The sequence below is a fragment of the Balaenoptera physalus genome (genome assembly GCF_965194825.1).
Source record: "Balaenoptera physalus genome assembly, chromosome: 16".
Taxonomy (NCBI): Eukaryota; Metazoa; Chordata; class Mammalia; order Artiodactyla; family Balaenopteridae; genus Balaenoptera; species Balaenoptera physalus.
Window position 1 is genome coordinate 43,860,569 of NC_138898.1, and position 19,391 is coordinate 43,879,959.

Sequence of the window (19,391 nt, forward strand, 5' to 3'; positions counted from 1 at the left end):
CTTAGTAACTCCTGAGCCTACAGAGTTGTCGGCGTAGGTGATTTGCCTGTTCACAGGCCAAGGACTAGAGCCAAATGGCCTACGCATGCGTCCTGGCTGCTGCACTTCCCGGCCACGCCTGGCAGATGCTGTCAGTGCCTTGCCCTTGCCACTCAGCCTACCAGAGATGTTACAACCCGGTTTCTGTACTGTTCAAGGCGGCCTGCAGCTCAGGCCTGGGGAGTTCTCTGGCTGAGAGGGTGTGTTTGGCTCAAGTGCAGGCAGGCCAGAAGTTCAGAGAGTTAGCCCGTCAGGATGGGAGCTAGTCAGGGAAATACCCTCTCCCAATCACCGCTCAGTGGAAAACTCCAAGTTGTGTTCTATGCACTTCCTCAGAGCGCCCCCTGCAGGAAAGAGTGCCGGTTGCCCAGACTAGTAACCCCTTCATTCATGTTCATGTGCTGCTTTCCTCTCTCCCTTGTCTCAGGCATCGGTCTACCTCACGGTACTTCTGAAATCATCTCCCAGATAAAACACTTTTTCCAAAATCCTAGTTTCAGTGTCTGCTTTTGCAGGAACCCGCTGAGACACCATGCAGCTGTGGGCTTTTTACGCTTGGGACAGCATGAAGGAGGTCAGAGGTGGCTCTAGAGGCAGACTAGCCTGGTGGTAAAGAGGGCGTCCTCTGCTAACGGATAAACAGCAAGGTCCTGCTGTAGAGCACAGGGAACTATATTCAATATCCCGTGACAAACCATAATGGAAAAGAATATGATAAAGAATATATGTACGTGTGTGTGTAGGTGTGTATAACTGAGTCACTTTGCTGTACAGAAGAAATTAACACAACATTGCAAGTCAACTATACTTCAATTAAACTTAAAAAAATTTAAAAAACAAAAAGTAGCATATTGATACCTTAAACAAAAAAAATAAAAGAGGGCATCCTTTAGAGGCAGAGCGCCTTGTCCGTCCTAGCTTGTCCGGTCACTGGCTGTGCGAGCTAACGTGAGACACCGAACCTCAGTTTTCTCACTCATGAAATGGGGTCAATTAGAAAAATAGTACCTACCTTATAGACTTGTGGTGAAAATTGAGTAATACATACAGTACTTTTGGAATACTGCATAGCACGTGGTAAGCGCTCAAGGATGGTTAGCTGTGCTTATTAGAGTCACAGAACATCAGACTAGAAGAGAAGTTTACATATTAGCCGGTGTGACTTCCTCATTTTCCATGAGGCCCAGAGAAACATGAAGTGGTTTCCTCAAGGTCTCACAGCTAATTAGCGACAGCGAGATCCAAAGATCTCTCAGCCCAGTGTCTGATACCCCAAAATCCAGCTTCGGAACAGTCATACCTCCAAATATTCCATTAAGACATGGGACCCAGTGTGGCCATTTAAATTTGCTGAATTAAAAACAAACAAACACCAGAGAAAACAAACAACAAAAATACTCCTAGGCAGTGCAAGGCAGGAAATATGTAGGAATTATAGAAGATTTCAAGAATCTCATGAATTTGAAACTAGAAGTTTATTTTAAGGGAATTAAAAAAAAACAACCCTGCAATGCCATAGGCAGAATGTCTTCGTGGAGAATGTAGGATTTAGACACAAATGCCCTCTTCTGCAGAGTTTATGACAAACCTCAGCTTAACCTCCCAGTCTGGGCAGATGACAGGTCTGGCTGTGCAGTTGAAGTCCTCAGAGTATTTGATGGCATTTATCTGATTATAGCTCACAGCCTTGGTGGTATTTGCTAGATTTTTGTACAAGACCTAATAAAATACATGTTTCTATAACAGTTCTTGGCTTTTTAAGTCTCTCTTTGTTATTCACTGCTTTAGGCAAGCCACATCTTCTCATCTTACTTTTGACATTAAAACCATGAAGGGGCAAAGCACGAGAACATACCAGAAGTGAATCGGAGTAAAGACCTCACTAAACGAAAGCTCTCCCTCCTGTACAGCCACTGAGATCAGTGGAATAAAACCACATTACAGATGACCTCTGGCCCTTCCCCTCCAGAGACAACATCTTTCAGCGGCAGTGAGCGTGCCTCCGTATAAATACACAAAACATTACAGGGAGGAGAGAGCTCTGTGGTGCCAAGACTTGTAAATATTTGTCTGAGAGTCGTGTTTCTATTATCTTTGAGGACGAAGGAAATCTGAGAGAATTTCTTCAAAGGTGAAGCAAGTTGGTTTGTGAAAATGGTGTCATTTTATCTATTCTGCTTCAGGGAAGTTTCTTTGGTCTCACAGTAAATACTCACCACCAGATCAGCAGGTCAGGGAATTTTTATTTCTTCAATTCTAACTACATATCTTGCACACCACTCATTTTGCCGGTAAGGAATTATCTCTGATATCTCCTTTGCTTGTTAACTGTCCCAATATTAATACATTTGGCCTCGTTTCTTCTCTACCTTTCCTTACCTACGACTGATAAAGCTGTAACAGAATCAATTTATTATTATTATTATTATCATTATTTTAAAGCTTCTATGGAAACCAGTTCTGGTTTGGGATATAGGTCAACTTTGTACAAATGGACAATCTTTGAGCCTTTGTGCAATAATACAACCTCTACTCAGGACCAAATGATGCATGATACCCATACATGATTTTTCTGGTTAATTACCATGATTAAGCATCAAGCTTCCCTAAGATCTCACTTGTGTACTTCCTTGCCTTTATTTTCTGTATGTTAAGTTGCAGGGAAGGTTTTCATTTTGCAATTCATTTTTCCTCTTGAATGGTGATTATATGCAGTTCCAGGAGTCACAAGGCTGCAGTTTGTAATTCTTGCAAGCAGCAGAACAAGGGTGTGGCAATAGAATGCGGAAATAGTAATAAAGGGAAAGGGCTCTTTGTTCATGTCTCTGGAAGGATAAAGATGGCTTATTTAAAACGTGTGCTTAATATGGGCACAGATTGCATGGAGTACGTACATCTCAGAATTGCCCCACCTGATACCTGTCACCTTCCTTTCTTCACCCATCCTGGCCAGAGAGTCACAGGGGCTTGCGATGAGAAGGCACTGTTATGCAAGGGAACAGTGAACTTTAAGGTGCCATGGGTAGAGCATCAGCATAATTTGCTACACACCAAACTACATATAGTGATAACTGGTTGAGCTAAGGAAACAAATCAGGGTGCAACCTTGGAACTTGGGATTATTAACGTGGCTATTAATATCTGGCCCCCATGTTTTGTCTTGGTCTGGTTCTGTTCTTCTTTTTCCTCATTATTTTCTTTAAAAAAATGCATTCTTCTTTTCTTTTAATTTCTCAGAAAGATTGAAAATAGGTAAATAAAAAATAATTGGGAAATAGTAAAGATACTTGTAAACAAGAGAAAATTCTTAACCAACAGACATGAATAAATGTAATGGAAGAAAATTTTCATCCAGACCACAGCCTCCCCCTAAATAGAACTGTTGAATATCTCTAGCTTTCTAGTTCTTACTGCCATCAAATGGATCTTGATAAGGAGAAATATACTGTATGGTAGCATTAATTTTTGAGCTGATAGTATATTTTGTAACTAGATTGAAAAGGAAAAAAATGATGTCTCCCCTGCATTAACGAGTTACTGTTCTTGGGTGTATTTGGGGAACACCAGCTGTTTGGGGATCTCCTCCCTGCTCCTGAGTCAGACCCTCCAGCACCCACTCCACCTTTGTTTCTGTGTTTCTGCCCACAACCTTTAGCTTCATCAACAATTGTTATGTCCATTTGTCAAATATTACTGGCCTCAGGTAGAGGCGAAAAATAGAACGAAGGGAACATTTCTACTGATAACTCGCATCCATGTCAAACTCTATGTTACAATGCGGGCACTTCTCAGGCTGAATTCTGTCGCACGTACAAACATCCATTAGCAAGCAGTCACAAAAATAGTCATCTAGTCTAAAAAAGGTCATTCTGAGCAGCCAATCCTGAAGGTAGATGAGGCCATGGACTCGTCCATTCAGTGTGTGATTGTAACATCAGGCAGAGCTGTGGACCTTGGCGTGTCTCTCAAGCTCCTAGGTGGTTGACCTTGCCAGATTCTCATGCATGTCTCATACAAAGGTGATGGTGCCCATACAATTTCTCTGGCCAACTACATATCTTGAACACCTCTCATTTTACCAATAAAGAATTACTTCTAATGTCTCCATTGCTTGTTAACTAGCCCTCTACTGTTCAATATTGATAGTTGATATGGTTGATGTAGCCATCTGTGGAGGGTGAATACCTGATTAGGGTACTCAACTAACTGCCTCCAGGGTATATATTTACACATACGCGTGCACACACACATAGACCAAATCACAACCTGGACAATATTCCAAAACAGAAACTCTTTAGAAATCATGATTTGCCTTTCTTGGAAAAATATTTCATCAATTTGAAATTTCCTGTGGTTGTTAGTCTGAAGTTTTAGTAAAGAGAATCTTAATATTCTTCATATATACTATTGCTTCTTTTACTTTGTTAAATGGCTTACTTTAAAAATTTGACAGAACTGATTTTGTCTGATAATGAAAACAAAATTCAGATTTTGAAAATCTTGTTTCACATCCCCCCATCTCATCCCCCTTCTCAGGTAAATTTTGAAAAACTACATCTTGCTATGGATGTTTATTAAACTTTCTTGAAAGTATAGGATAAAACTATGATCACATGAGTTTGAATAAATATTATAGAAAAATCCAATTTCCTCATACATCACAATGACATTTAGTCTAGTAAGTTCATATTAGAACTGTCCCCAAATTACTTAGCTAGTGTTTCACACTATATCTACAAATTGTGGTGATTTTGTGCTTTGACTACAATTGAATTTTTTGACCCCAGACATATGGAGCTGTGAGAAAAATATGGCCGAATGGGAAACACCAATGTTTATCACAAGCTCCTCCTTCATTTTCCAACCCTTAAAGCCCACCTACTACTTGCTGAAATGGAATCCCAGTCCACAAGAGGACGGGTCCAGAAGGGCTAATCCTGGATGCTGCACAGCATCATGGGAGTGGTGTTGGAAGTGTCTACGCTAGCTGCTGCTGTGGGTATTCTTGTGCCTCTTGATACACCTTTGGCTGCATGTAGGTTCTCAGCACCTCTGAACACTCTCCTCCCTGCCTCCTCCATTGTTCCTAATGCTAGCTATCTAGTGGTTGACAAAGAATGCCTGAAAAGTTCAGTTGCTAAATCAGTGGTAATTAGTTTCTCATTATGTTCCCAAGGGTGCAACTGCTGTTGGAAAAAGAGCTGTAAATATTATTAGTTGTTGCTACCAGTTGGAGCCTCAGAACGACCTATAATTTTATTTGTGTTAATGAGACAATTGACCTGTGGAGAAGAGGTTAAGCAAGTTTGAGGGGATTTTAAAAAAACTGAAATAAGGGGAGAAAAGATCAAGAAGGGAAGAAAATTCAGCCCACTTAATAGAGTTAATTAATACCCTGTATGTATTGCCTTTTGACCACGCCATGTCTTGTCAATCAGTCAAAATGTAGTAACTAAAACATCAAAGCATATGGGCTAAGTGAACAAAGCATCAGCACAGTGTAGGTTAAAGAAAACCTTTGTCTAAAATCATTTCCATTTGATTGATTTATCCAGATACCTTCACCAATTTTCTGAAGTTGTGGGGTTTTTGTAGACCCAGACTCTGTTTTCCAACTGGAAATTGACAGCTGTCTGAGATCTTAGCACAGACACTATGCCATTTAAATTATTGAGAAACCTCAGAGTAAAATTTCAGGCCTCTTAAAGCCAGAAAATGGCCCCAGTGAGATCACCTCCTGATCAGTCCATTCTTCTGGGAAGCTTAGGAATTATTATATCTAATGACTTTGCCAGTGGTTCTGGCCTGTGTAATTAAGATCCAAATATAACTCTATGTTCATTCTATAACTAAATTTCTTATCTGGACAAATGACCCATTTGTAAAAGCTCATAAAATATCATAAAATTACATACTTAAAAACCTCCCTAATAAAATGTACCCAAAGATGTTCACATCTGAATTCCTAATAATTTTCCAAAAATATCCCTTACCACAACTGACTAGAAAATACTGTATATTATTCAAGAGGAGAAAAATAGAATAAAGATCCATAACTATAAACAAGTACCTTTCCTCGATTTCATTTAGTGACCATATTTGCATTTTTCTTCTATCATTTCAGTTCCTGAATGTGACAGCAGAGTCACCATCAGATCAACATAATCTTGCAAGCTTGTGCATTCACTGCAGAAAACAAAATGTCATGACATTTCCTATAGGAATATAATTTTTTTTTTGCAAGTTTTGCTCCACATAAAAAATGAATGAAAATGAGGGTCAAGATTCCAGATACTTTGGAATTCTGAATGGAAAGACTAGAGTGACTGGACTAAGGAAAATGCACCATAACTAAAGAAAAGAGACTCTTGTCTTTCCTTCCCCTTCCTAACTTTTCTGAAGCTATTGATTAGGAGCTCCAGTCCTGTGAGAGTGGTCCCACATGCCTTGTTAAGGATGCCTCCACTGTACCGAATCCAAACAAGGAAAGAGTGGAGGCAGAGGTAGTAGAAGAGGAGGAAATGGCACAAGAAGGAACATTTACATGTGATTGGGGAGGATTATTAAATATTGGGGTGAGAGTTCAGAGAAGCTTTAGTGGAGCATTTTTAAAATTATAAATTAACTCAGGGCTTATGTTTCAATCTAAAGGCAAGACATGAGAATTCATATGTCATGGGTATTTTTCTTAGTCCTTAATCATCCATGCCTTCTAATTTTGACCAAGTTCTTAGAACTTTCTCAGATCCCTAAATCATAGTCTTTAGAGCAGAAATAGTCTCAGAAATCATTCCACAGGGCATTCTTCCCAACCCAAGAAAATATCCACTTGCAATTTTGACAAGAAGGGACACCTCAACTTCTGTCTTAGTGGGAAAAAAAGCACCTGACATACTACGTGACTTCCTCCTCATCAGGTAGCATATTCACAACTACTACATATGTACACACATGTGGTTCACATCAGCAAATGAGCTGAAATCAAGCAGTCACTTATAATAGTAATTGGAGATATCACTGAGAAGCTGGATCAAGCCTTACCTGAAGCTACACATATCACTGAAATTTTTAAATTATAAAAGATTATAATTTTTTTTTTTCATTTTGAGTGCTACTTGGAGTTAAGTTTCCTGTCATTTGCACCATAATGGCTTTTACAGATATAGAGGTAAAATGAGAAGAGGGATCAGTGTGAAAGTTCAGTGAGTAATGGTCTGAACTCTTGCTACTCAGACGGTAGTCCCAAGATCAGCAACATAGGTATCTTCTGGGAGCTGTTAAAATGCAGAAGCTAAGACCTCAACCCAGACCTACTGAATCAGAATCTGCATTTTAAAAAAAAGTTCCCCCAGTGATCTGTCTACACAGTAATGTCTCAGGACTATTCTAGTCCAAATTGTAATACTTTGACTATGGGTCTAAAATATAGAAGTGACATGGACGGATAGAAACAAAATAGTCCCACCAGGAAATAATTGAGACTGTAATGTTGACATTCTGTTCATGTGAGAAGAAGGACAAATGTATTTATCAGGATGAGAGGAGTTGGGTGTTTGAACAGAGCAATTTTGTGGGAAAGTACAAGGGTTGGGGGAGGAGCATGGGCCTCATCATCTGACCTCTTCCTGATTTATTACTAACTTCTGTGTAGCTTTGGAAGATCTGCCACTTCAGGTACCCATGTATTAAGTGGGAACAGTGATTTCCTCCCTGTTTTCCTCAGGTTTCAACTCATGCAGTGTTATCTTGAAAAGTAGCACTTGAAATGGTATTATTGTCTAGTTACTTGCTACTGTCAATATACACAGACCAGCAATATTATCATCACCTGTGAGACTGTTAGAAATGCATAATCTCAGCCTGCCCCAGATCTACTGAATCCAGATTTTCATTTTAGCAAGATGTGCAGGTGGGATGAATTGGGAGATTGGGATTGACATATATACACTACTATGTATAAAATATATAACTAATGAGAACCTACTGTATAGCACTGGGAACTCTACTTAATGCTCTGTGGTGACCTAAATGGGAAGGAAATCCAGAAAAAGAGGGGATATATGTATACATATAGCTGATTCACTTAGCTGTACAGCAGAAACGAACACAACATTGTAAAGCAACTATGCTGCAATAAAAATTTAAAAAGAACAAAAAAAGATGTTCAGGTGAGCAGATACACATTGACATTTGAGGAGCACCGGTCCATGTACTTTCTGAGCCAGTGAACTCCCCATCCTAGGAGAAGTTCAGGTGGAGCCTGGGTGAGCCTATCAGAGATGATGGAGAGAGGAGCAATGCATGGGCTAGTGGGAACAGATAACTACCAGGAACAGTAGCACCTTTGAGATATCTGTGCTTCTAGCAGAACACTGAAAACCAGTACAGAAGTGTGAAGTGTGCCAGAAAGGTATCATTTATAGTTTCTGCCAATTAGATATGAGCTAGAGATCACATGACGAAATGTTGGTTGAGACAGGAATGCATTTCATAGGGTGAAGGAATCTTGGACAGCTCTTTGTAACTCGGGGAAAATAAATCTCTAGTGCAGAATCATTGGCTTCTTACTATGTCCTCAAAAACATTCCTCAGTGACATCTGTTACTAATGAAACTGGTTTTTTTTTTCCATGTTGAGGATGTGTCCCACTTTCAACAAATCCCTCCCAAAAGAAACTGTAACATGGAGGGAGAGGAAAAACCGTGGGCAGAAATTCTTTCACACACTCGAAAGGAGTATAACTCTTGGCTGCAATAAGTTCTGAGACAGAGTTACAACCTGTTATGGATGGTTTATATTTTGTTTGTCCTTAAGAAAGATGCAGTTATAACACTGTGGTTAAAAATCAAGTCCTTTACTTTGTGAAATCAAACTTTCAATGAAGTCAAAGTCTACCAGAGCTAGTGGTAGCTGAATCAAGCTACTACCCCTAAATCAAGAATTATCCCATCCATCCTTTCATCTGTCTATCCTTCCATCTTGCCATCCTCATGCCATCCATCCATACCTGTGTGACTTCCTCATTGCCTCTCTAACAGTAATGATGACTTAGTGCATACGCTAAGTCTACTCCCTAAGAGTAGAACAAAATTTAATCTAAACTATTTTTTAGTAACTCACAGGTGTGTCACATTATGCAAAACTTGGTTTGTTCATCTCCCAGTACAGGAGCCAACACTGACCCTCCACGTATACGGTGAAAGACCAGCTGCCTGCTTCCTTCCTTGTGGTTCTGGGATGATTCTGGTTGGATGAATGCAGTGATCACTGGGAAATGTGTACAAATAACTCACCTCCTGGGGCCTGAGCTGTCAGACATCTCCTTGCAGACTGGCTGCTCCCCATCTTGTTATTTTTGCTCATTTCCATAATTGAATTTGGTTGATAAAAGTCTTCACAGTGATCGGTGGTCCACAAAGCACAGCCATTTTCAGGCCATGAGTAACAATTCTTGAAATTGGGAAATATGACTACAGTCAATTTCCTTTTCCTTTTCCTTTCTTGCTTTCCTTTCCTTTAGTCACTCCTACAGGGTGTGTCCTTTAGACACCTCTTTCTTAGTCATTATCCCGTAATTAATTCCCTTGTTAAATATAAAGTGTGCGTTAGGCTTGACTAATGTCTTCCTTTGTGACTAAGGAAAGAAGAATGTATTACCTTTACATATTGACTCAAGCTGCATAATCATCATTATTTTTACTTAAAGTCCTCATTCTTTACAAACCACGCTGTAGACCCCAAGCAACTGTCAAGAGAGTCTCACCTAACTCCCATAAATACGAAAGGGAGTCAGGTGTTTGCACAATTAATTGAGTGTAAAAGTGCCCGTATTCATGTGGAAAACCATCTCTTTTTCTATATGGTGATTTCAAGTTCACACCATGAAATTATGGAGAGGTTGAAGTGGAATTGCCCAATTTGTGAAGAGAACATGCTGACGTTTTAAGAGATGGAACAGAGCTGTCAAAAAAATCTACAGGCAGGAAATCTGCATATGTGTTGGTAATCTAGCAATCTGCTCCCTGTCTAATAATATGGTCTGTGACAGATTAGTAAGCACAGAAAAGCAAGGACCTCAGCACATCCCAGGGGAGCGAGTCTGTGTTGGATACGAGGAGGAAGCAGCCTGGGCTACAGTTGTCTGGTGCAACGGTGGGAAAAAAGGCATTGGTTAGAACAGAATAACACACTGGTTCTCAAAGTGTCCTAATTTTCAGTTACACTGTGGCACTGATCTTCAGTGTGATGGCAGATTTAATACTGTTGAGATCTGGTAGCTAGTGCCTAGAAGGGTTTTCATACTGTGTTGATGTCGAAAACGAATTCTCATCTCTAACCAGTCCTTCCTCAAGGACCGGGGATGTTCAAGGTGGATTCTTCTCTCATAACCTCCCCCTTCTCCGTTGACCTTACTTACTCTGTTCTGCAGTGGAAAGTGCTTAGAATTTTGAGTCAAAAGATCAGGGCTTCTGTCTGAGCTTTTCCTCTTAGTCACTGTGTGACTTTGGGGACCTTCCTCATTCCATCGGGGGATGATAATAATATTGCTTCCCCTCAGGCTTCTGTGTTGTTATGAAAGACAGCAAAGCCCATGTAAAAACAACCGGGGAGCTTTAGAATTTATTAGACGGTATCTTTATTTCTATATATTTGCTTAAGCCACAAGAGGAGGAGAACCTGATAGCTGAAGCTACTGGACACCCTGGTATCCTTTTCCATGGTCTTTTGGTAAATATTGTTGACTGTGTATTATCTTTCTCCCTTCTCACAGCTGTTCAGTTTGTTAACAGATCATTAGGGAGTCTTGGAAGAAGAGTGGAGACACAGGTTGGCTGAGAAATGGTTGAGTTACTATATCCATTGTGCCCAATCCATGCATAGACTCTTAGAAAATATCACCTCACCACCCAAGGGTGTCAAGGCTTTGGGCTGCTCCTCTATGAGACCATCTGTGTTTCTTGTTTTGTGGTTGTTTTTTTGGTAATGGATTTTCTTAAATGTTTCCTTTGGAAGTCACATCTTCAACTTTCTAATTAAGAAAAACATGGAGATGCAACTTATTATTAAGGAAGCCAAGGATTGACTCAAAGCCAAGAGTAGATAATAACCCCTACTTGGGTTTGTTTAACAGAAGTTTACATGGTACACATTCTTTATGGGGCCTTGCCCTAGGCATGGAAGACAGAAAGTCCCAGGACCACTGCCCCCTCCCTGCATGGTCACTCTCTGAATCCCCTCCGGTTGTCTGTCCCTGGCAGCCGCTCCTTGGTTTCGAGCCAGGTCTCTGTTGTTCAAGTTACTCATGATCTTAAGGATGCTCTTTCTTCCCTCTTGCATCTTGACAAGGATTCACCTACTTTTACTTCTCCCTCTTACCAAGACTGACCAGAAGTGACCATGGGCTCTGTTGCCTCTGAGATTCTCCCAAAATCACCTGTCAGGTTTATTTCACTTTAGAAGTTCTGCTGCAGCCACATCAAGCTTACTAACAATAGCAGATATCTGCGGTGGTTCCCCAAAAGCAGTCTCTGGGATGAGGATTTGGGAGAAAGGGATTTGTTAGGACAATCCCAGGAAAAAAAAAAAACAGGTGAGATGTGAAGACTGAGACTCGAAGGGAAGGGTGGATGTCAGGCTGTGTCCCAGGTGACTGCAAAGTCCCAAGGCAATGCTCCTCAGATGCAGGTCACACCTCAGCTTTGTCCCCTCCAGAGCAAAGATGCAGGAGTGTCCATTACCCTCCACACCCCACCCACCAGACATTGATTGGTTAAGGGCTGCCCTGGAGGCATTTGATTCGCAGACTCCGGGAGCTCTGAGTGCATTGGCAAAGCAGGCCCGGCAGCCCGAGGGCATCCCTGTGACAGCTGCTGTGTGTGGGGCTTGCCTCTGGCAGGGTTAGTAAAGGACAAGACACTGACGGTGTCCCAGCCACGCTGAGGAAAGCTCCAGGGCCCCTAAGTCCTCCAGAGCTCCACCTACAGCCGTGCGCTCTTTCCAGCGGGGCTCTGGTCCCTCAGTACTATGTGTATAGGGTGCCTCCTTGTCATTCTGGCCCCCTCTTCAGCCAGGAAGGCCCCTCTGTGCAGAAACAGTCAGGCCTCGTGATGGCTGTGAGCTTTGGACCTTTCAATCTCAAGTGGGTAATTTACTTCTCAGGAGCTCTGAGATGATTGACTGTTATCTCAACTTTCCCAACTCTACCCAGGAAAAGGTCACCTAAGGGCATCCCCTCACACCCCTCACCTCTTGGTGCCAGGGGTGCAAAATGAGCCTAGTACATGTACTTAATTATGAAGAAGATGTGGGAGCAGATAATTCCAAAATTAGAGGTGATTAGGGTTATGGAAAAAAAAATCATTTTAGGAATATTTTGTTTCAGTAGGAGCTTCCATATTGCACAACTAGTTTGCTATTAATATGAGAAGCGTTTTAGTTTGTTTTCCTTTTTTTAAACTTTTGTTTCTTCCCTTTGCTTCTACGTAAAGGGAGTTTACAAATGTAGACATTTTGGAACAGAATGCACATTCTTTTGGGTTCATTGGGTTTATGGGGACTTGCTCTCATTTTCACATATGTAGAGTCTCCAGTAAAACATTCCTACCAGTCACTCGAGAAAGCTCGGGCAAAAGGCAAGTATTTTCCCTTTGCTGATTCTGACGTTCCGCATCCTAATAAATTCATGGTGGAGGTAATCCAGCTGTCTTCTTGGAAAATATAAAGTTTAGAAGAGAACTCTGGCTCTTCATGGCTATGTAATAGTTTGTTTTATACTGCGTGGAGTTGTAGTTATAAACACGAAAGCAGCTGGCAATAAATGACTTTATGACAGCTATTTCCAAGGTATAATGAAGAAAACAAAAACAAAGTTACTGCTTATAATTATGGTGCCTGGGTGAACCTGCCCCATGCACTCCAAACACTACTCTGGTCGTTTCCACATGATCTCATTCACAGGCTCCTTTAAATGACCTTGGCCTTCAGGTTATTTAGCTTTGGGGTTGGGAGTGCACTGATAGTATTTGCATTTTCCAGTGCAATTTGTTAAAGAGACAGCATCCTTTTGCTCTATTCACCCATGTAATGGGAAAAAAAACTGGAATTATTGACTCTTCTCTAACTGTTGGAGAGATTTTACATTGAAAAAATATTTTGGGGAGAGCAGTTTGTCAGTACAGTCAGCCCTCTGTACCCATGGGTTCCTGATCTACAGATTCAACCAAGAGCAGATCAAAAATATTTTTTTAAAAAATTCCAGAAAGTTCCAAAAAAGCAAAACTTGACTTTGTTATGGACCGACGACTATTTACATAGCAATTTACATTGTATTTACATGGCATTTACATTGTATTAGGTATTATAAATAATCTAGAGATGATTTAAAGTGTATGAGAAGGTGTGCATAGGATATATGCAAATACTACACCATTTTATGCAAATGACTTGAGCATTCGTGGATTTGCGTATTTGAGGAGGGTCCTGGAAGGACTGTATTTTCAAAATTTTAAACTTTTCCTTTAACTCAATGGTTAAACAAGTTAATTTTTATCAAGGAATATATCCTACCGGAATATATTAGGTACACAAAGGCATAGTCAAGAATGCTTATGGCAGGGTTATTGTAGTAGTATTTACAAACAACCCACATGTTTATCATGTTAAGAAGTAAACATAGTGTCCATGCCTAGAATAGTATGTAGACATTAGATCATCATACACTGATATTGAAAGTTCTCCAAGATCTAGTGCATGAAAAAAGCTAGTCTCAGAAGATACAACACAACATATATTCCAATTTGTGTAGAAAAAAAAAAATCTAACTATGTTTGTATGGCCATATAACTCAATTATTAATTCATTCATCCATTCAACAGATATTTATTGAGTGTCAGGCCCCATTCTAGATGCAGTTGATACAACAATAAGTAAAACAAAGGTCTTCCTGGGTTCTGCCTGCCAGTGGGGGGTTGAGGTTGAGGAAGCAATGAACAATCAAGCACCTGTGTGTCAGGTGGTATATAGGAGTCAATCCAGCAGCCTAAGGGAAGAGAGAGGAATTTAACTCGAGGCCAGAAAGAACCTCACTGAGGAGGTGACATCTGATCAGGGATCTCAAAGGAAGTGTGCCCGACAGAGGGGACAGCTAGGCCAAAGGCCCCGAAGCAGGACTGTGCTTTCTGTGTTTGAAGAACCAAAGGAGACCAGCATGGCTGGAACTCTGTGAGCAAGGGGACAAGTGGAAGGAAAGGAGGGTGGAGAAGAAGCCAGGAGCCAAATCACGGGGACATTGGAGGCCACGCTCTCCTGACTTCACATTTTATTAAAATGTGATGTGAAGGGACTAAAACTTTGAGATCAGGAAAAAGACACAATCTCAGGCTTTAAAATGTAAACGTATGGAGTGGTGTGACACTCCCAGTGCTATTGGTCGTGATGGCCCAAGAGGAAGGTTTTCTAGTTAAATCCAAGAAAGAGAGGGTGGGACTGTAGGAGAAAGTTCTCACTGCTGTCTGCCTACGCCTGCCTTCTTTAAGTCTTTTGAGAATTATTTATAAGTTCTTTGTAAAATTCACAAGTATTAAAGGTAAAAAATCAATAATTCCTTACCCAAAATAAAGCAATATCTTAGCATTCCATTCTGTGACCTTGAGGAAGTTCACTTTCTTAGCTTTCTCTCCTCTATGTTTATGAAGAGGGGGGAATAGGTTCTTTATCACAGGATTGTTCATGAGAATGAATCAGACTCTATGCAGAGAGCTTTTAGCCTGTGCTCAGCACATTGGAGCAGAGTGGTCACCCTTATCTGTGGCGGACACATTCCAAGACCGCCGTGGATTCCTGAAACGTGGATAGTACTGAACCCTATATATACTATGTTTTTTCCTGTACGTACATACCTATGATAAAGTGTAATTTATAAATTAGGTACAGTAAGAGATTAACAACAATAAAGAATAATAAAATAGAACTATTATAACAATATACTGTAATAAAAGTTATATGAATACAGTCTCTCTGTCTCTCTCAAAATATCTTGTACAAATGTAATGCCTTTTCCATGTTCACTAAGCACTTATCACACACCACGGCTCTAACTTTTGCGGTTTGATTTGCGACAGCAAAGCTAACACGGATTTATTTTTCCTTCTTCACAGTTTTGTGATAGAAGATTCGTTCTTACCCTAATCTTAGCAACCTCAGCACACAATTGTTTTTTTCTTTCCTTATTGACTCGAGAGCTTTCACCTTTTCACTAAGGGAAACACTGCTTCTCCTTGGCCTATCTGAATTGCCAGCATCACTACTTTTGTGTTTTGGGGGTAAAATAAGCGTTATTTGAACACAAGCACCGCAATACGGCTATACTATGACAGCCTAGCTGATAAACTGAGGTGGTTTACTAAGTGACTGATGGGTGGGATACATGAATGATTCACGTCCCAGGCAGGATGGAGTGAGATGGCGCTAGATTTCATCACGCTACTCAGAATGGAGCATGATTTTAAATTTGTGAATTGTTTCTTTCTGGAATTTTCCATTTAATATTTTTAGACTGCAGTTGACCATGGGTAACTGAAACTGAGGAAAGCAAAAACACAGATAAGGGAGGGGACTACCATAATTCAAGAATGACAGCTATTGTTGTTGCTAGGCTACCACCTCCAATGTCAAAACACCATGAGGAATTCGGGATGCTGTAAAATTGCCTGGCTCTTCATCACCTTTATCCTGAGCTGTAGAGAAGCATAAGAGGCTGTTTCATAGCTTTATAGAATGTAATAACTGAATAATCCAACTGGTCCAACTCTGCTTCTTTTATAATTGGAGAAACTGAGGCCCTAAGGGGCTATACTGTTGGCTTTCCAATTTATAGCTAATAAGTGACCCTGTTCTCTTGGCTTCCAATGCAAATCTCTACTTACTGCATCAGTGTTTCCCTAACTTTAAGCATTCATATTCCATCTTCTAATATGATAATTATCTTGTATTTAATTGAATCGTTAACTACATTTATTTTCAAAAGAAACTTTATAGCCTCACCCTAGGTGGAAAACCAGTATTCCTTGTTATAATACATTAGAATAACTTATAGTTTTAGCATATTTATATTGTTGCTATTGCCACAGTAATGCTGTGTAACAAACAACTCCAAAACTTAGTGATATACAATGGTAAGCATGTCTTCCTTGCTCACAGGCCTGTGGGTTGGTTGGAGCACAGCTGATCTAGGCTGGGTTAAGTTGACCTGTTCTACTTGTCCCCAGACTCTCTGGACCAGCAGCTACATGAAGCATGTTCTTCTCATGGTTCCCCTCCAAAGGCAGGATTGCAAATGTTCAAACCTAAGTGTCGTGTTTACTATTTTCCCAATGACCAAACCAAGTTGTATGCTCAAATCCATCATCAGTGAGACAAGGAAAAAACATCATCCCCTGGTGGAGGAAAGGCAAAAATCACACACCAAAGTGTATAGATAGAAGGGGAGATGAAGACTTGGGACAAATAATGGAGTATATGAAAGCAATATGGTCGATATTACCTTGAAATGGGTAGTGACTATTTGTTTGCTACCCCAAAATACCTTGCATACACCTAGACTTAGGCATGTCACAGTTTGAGAAATACCCAAGTATGCTTAATCCTGGTTAAGTGGACTTTGGTACAACCTACTAGGCTGATAACCAAACATCTAAAGACAAAGAATGGTACCCTGAATTTCACTGATGCACATTTTCTCATATTCTATCATCTTTGAAAGTAGGATGCCTCTTACAGCCTGGGATGTTTTACAGTCAAGCATAGTTGTGGTAAGATTTCACTGCCTGTACAGGTGCGTGCTTGACTGTCATCCCCAAGGCATTGCCTGGACAACTGCAACCACTTGACTTTCAGCCACACAACCGGTTAGGGGCCAGTTAAGGAGAAGGTGTGTGTCTTCGATATTGTCTGGTTCCTTCTTTGTTAGCAACTAAGAAGGAGCAAGCTTCAAAACTTTCAGAGAGGGTGTTACAGGCTTGGAAGAAAAGTTCAGAGTCAACAGTGGAGCACTCGTAAAGGACTGAATCAACACCATTCCTGAGAGCACAAGGATAAAACTGTGGAAAACTCATATCTAGGATTCTGTTTTGAAAAGTAATTCAGAAGTACTGGACTCTTAACGTGAGGAAGTTTAAGAAATTGTAACCGATTTATCTCCTTTTTATCTAGTTAAAAACACTTAAATGAGAGGTGTATCAGATAGCATGCTTTTGCTTGCAGATAATGGAGCATCTTAAACTGACTAAGCAATATGGAAGTGTCGACTCAGCAATCGAAAGATTCTAGAGGTTGGGAGCACTTTACAGTTAATTTACACCAACAGCCAGTGGTGCCAGAATGCACCATCTCTCCATCCTTGTGGCTAAGGGAGGTGTGGCTGCTCACCTTCATCAGTCATCACCTTCCTGTGGCACTGAGGGTGGAGTCAGCCGTACTTAGATCACAAGGCTGCTGTATAAGTAGTGGGTGGACGGTAATGACCGTGGATAAGAAGGAGAGGAAGAAATTCCCACTTTGCAGGAATGCAGGAATCAAGGGTCAAGGAAAAGCAAGTGATGGTTATGTTGTTGGCTTAGGGCTCATTGCCTTGGTTTTGAGGCACTGTTAGGGTCAGAACAAAGGTTGAGGAATATTTCTTTCCTTGCCCTCAAGTTACTGAGACAGAAATGGGAGAAGTGGAAACAGATATTCAAGAGGATGGGAAGTATAGTCTACAGCCTGAAGGATTTAAGTGTTCCTACAAATGTGCTTGAAACCAACATGCTGGGCTAAGGAAGTATTTTCTAGGTGGTGGCCCAATCTATAATTTCACAAAAGAAAATTCCTCTCTCACTCTCCAAGTCAAACGATTATTTTTCTTTCGCCCAAGAGAGAAGTGCATGATGATTTGGAAAACAAACAAACAGAACTGGCTAAAAGTCAAGTGCTATAAAGTTTCTGGTGGCTGTAGGGTCGGCCCTGGTTAGCATGGAGATGTCTTGCTCCTGGAGCTTGCAGGAAGGGGAGTTTGGAGCCTTACAAATTCGACTGATGATGTCATTCCCCAAGTGCTACAGGTGACTGCAGAGTTCTATGCACTTAAAACAAACCAGGCTAATCAGCCTGGGTTTTGGTACAATCTATCATTCTTCCACAGGAGAGGATTTTTGTGAGAGGTGGTTATGTTAAATATAACTTTGAAATAAAGAAATCCCGTGCTACTCAATTCTGGTGGCCCCATCAGAAATTTATTATGACAAAGAACACAGACTCTGTGCTGTAAAATCCCTTCGTTGAACTCCCTTGCTCTCTCTTTCTTTCTCAATCTCTCTCTCTCAAGTAATAAGAAGTGATTAATACTGAGATTTAGTTTGGATGAATTATATGCAAAGTTGTTTTACATATGATGAGTTTTTTCCATGATATTGCAATCCCATCTCTGCTTTATCATTGCCTTTTTGTTTGAATTAATGCAATAATATTACCAAGGGCATCCTCCATTACACAGCTGTTTGCCTTCACATCCAAGGCGACAGTGTCATTTTCAGATGAAGCTATTTGTCCTTGTTAAAACAGGCAAGGCAATTGGTACATTCAGACTCAATTATTAAGTTGCATGATTGATTCCAAGTTAGAGCTGGGAGCTGAGGCAAATGAAAGTTGCCATTAGCTGTTCAGTGTGCTCTCTCTTCTGCTAGATCTGACGGGAGAACGACTCATAATTCTGGGCCTGAGAGGGAAGCAAAGGGGGGTGAACCCAGATCAGTTCCCCAGGAGGCAGACTCTTGAGATGGAGTTTAGGGTACAGGATGTTTGCTGACCTGTGCTCTGGGAATCAACACCTGGAGAAGACAGGGGATAGAAGTGGGAGGGGGCAGAGGGAAAGATGAACTGCCGTGTGGCTCAGTGATGGCCTTGCTCACCCCGTTGGGAGCTCTGGGGCTGCAGGGCCCTTCAGTACTGCACTGATTTGAGCCAAGATGACCAAGCCCTTTATACTCTGCATTGATTATGGGAACGGGCATGACCCCAGTGAGGTGGGTCTTTGCATCTGACACAGTCCCTGAAAAGGTTAACAGTTGAAGGCTGTCTGCTGACAGCACGGCTGGGGTCTAGGCACTAGATTCTAGGGCAGTAGTCCTCAGCCAGGGGTGATTTCGCCCCCTAGGGGACATTTGACAATGTCTGGAAATGTTTTTGATTGTCAAGACTGGGGGCCCTGCTCCTAGCAAGTGGATAGAGCGCAGGGATGCTGTTAAACATCTCACCATGCACGAGGCAGCCCCCAGCAGTAATCATCTGGTCCCAAATATCGACAGTGCCAAGGTCAGGAA

General features: G+C 41.0%; 1 protein-coding gene across 4 annotated transcripts in view; it reads left to right on the forward strand.

Annotated features, from left to right (window-relative positions):
* Nucleotides 1–19,391, forward strand: part of MACROD2 (mono-ADP ribosylhydrolase 2) — a 1,951,733-nt gene that overhangs the window by 1,347,185 nt on the left and 585,157 nt on the right. Inside the window, exon 7 of one of the 4 annotated variants that reach the window (XM_082428623.1) lies at nucleotides 6,164–6,504. The exons of the other annotated variants lie outside the window; for them this stretch is intronic. Within the exon in view, the coding sequence (XP_082284749.1) occupies nucleotides 6,164–6,268 (105 nt within the window). The 3' untranslated portion in view covers nucleotides 6,269–6,504. Of the gene's footprint in view, nucleotides 1–6,163; nucleotides 6,505–19,391 lie in introns of those variants that run through there. 4 annotated transcript variants of the gene reach the window in all.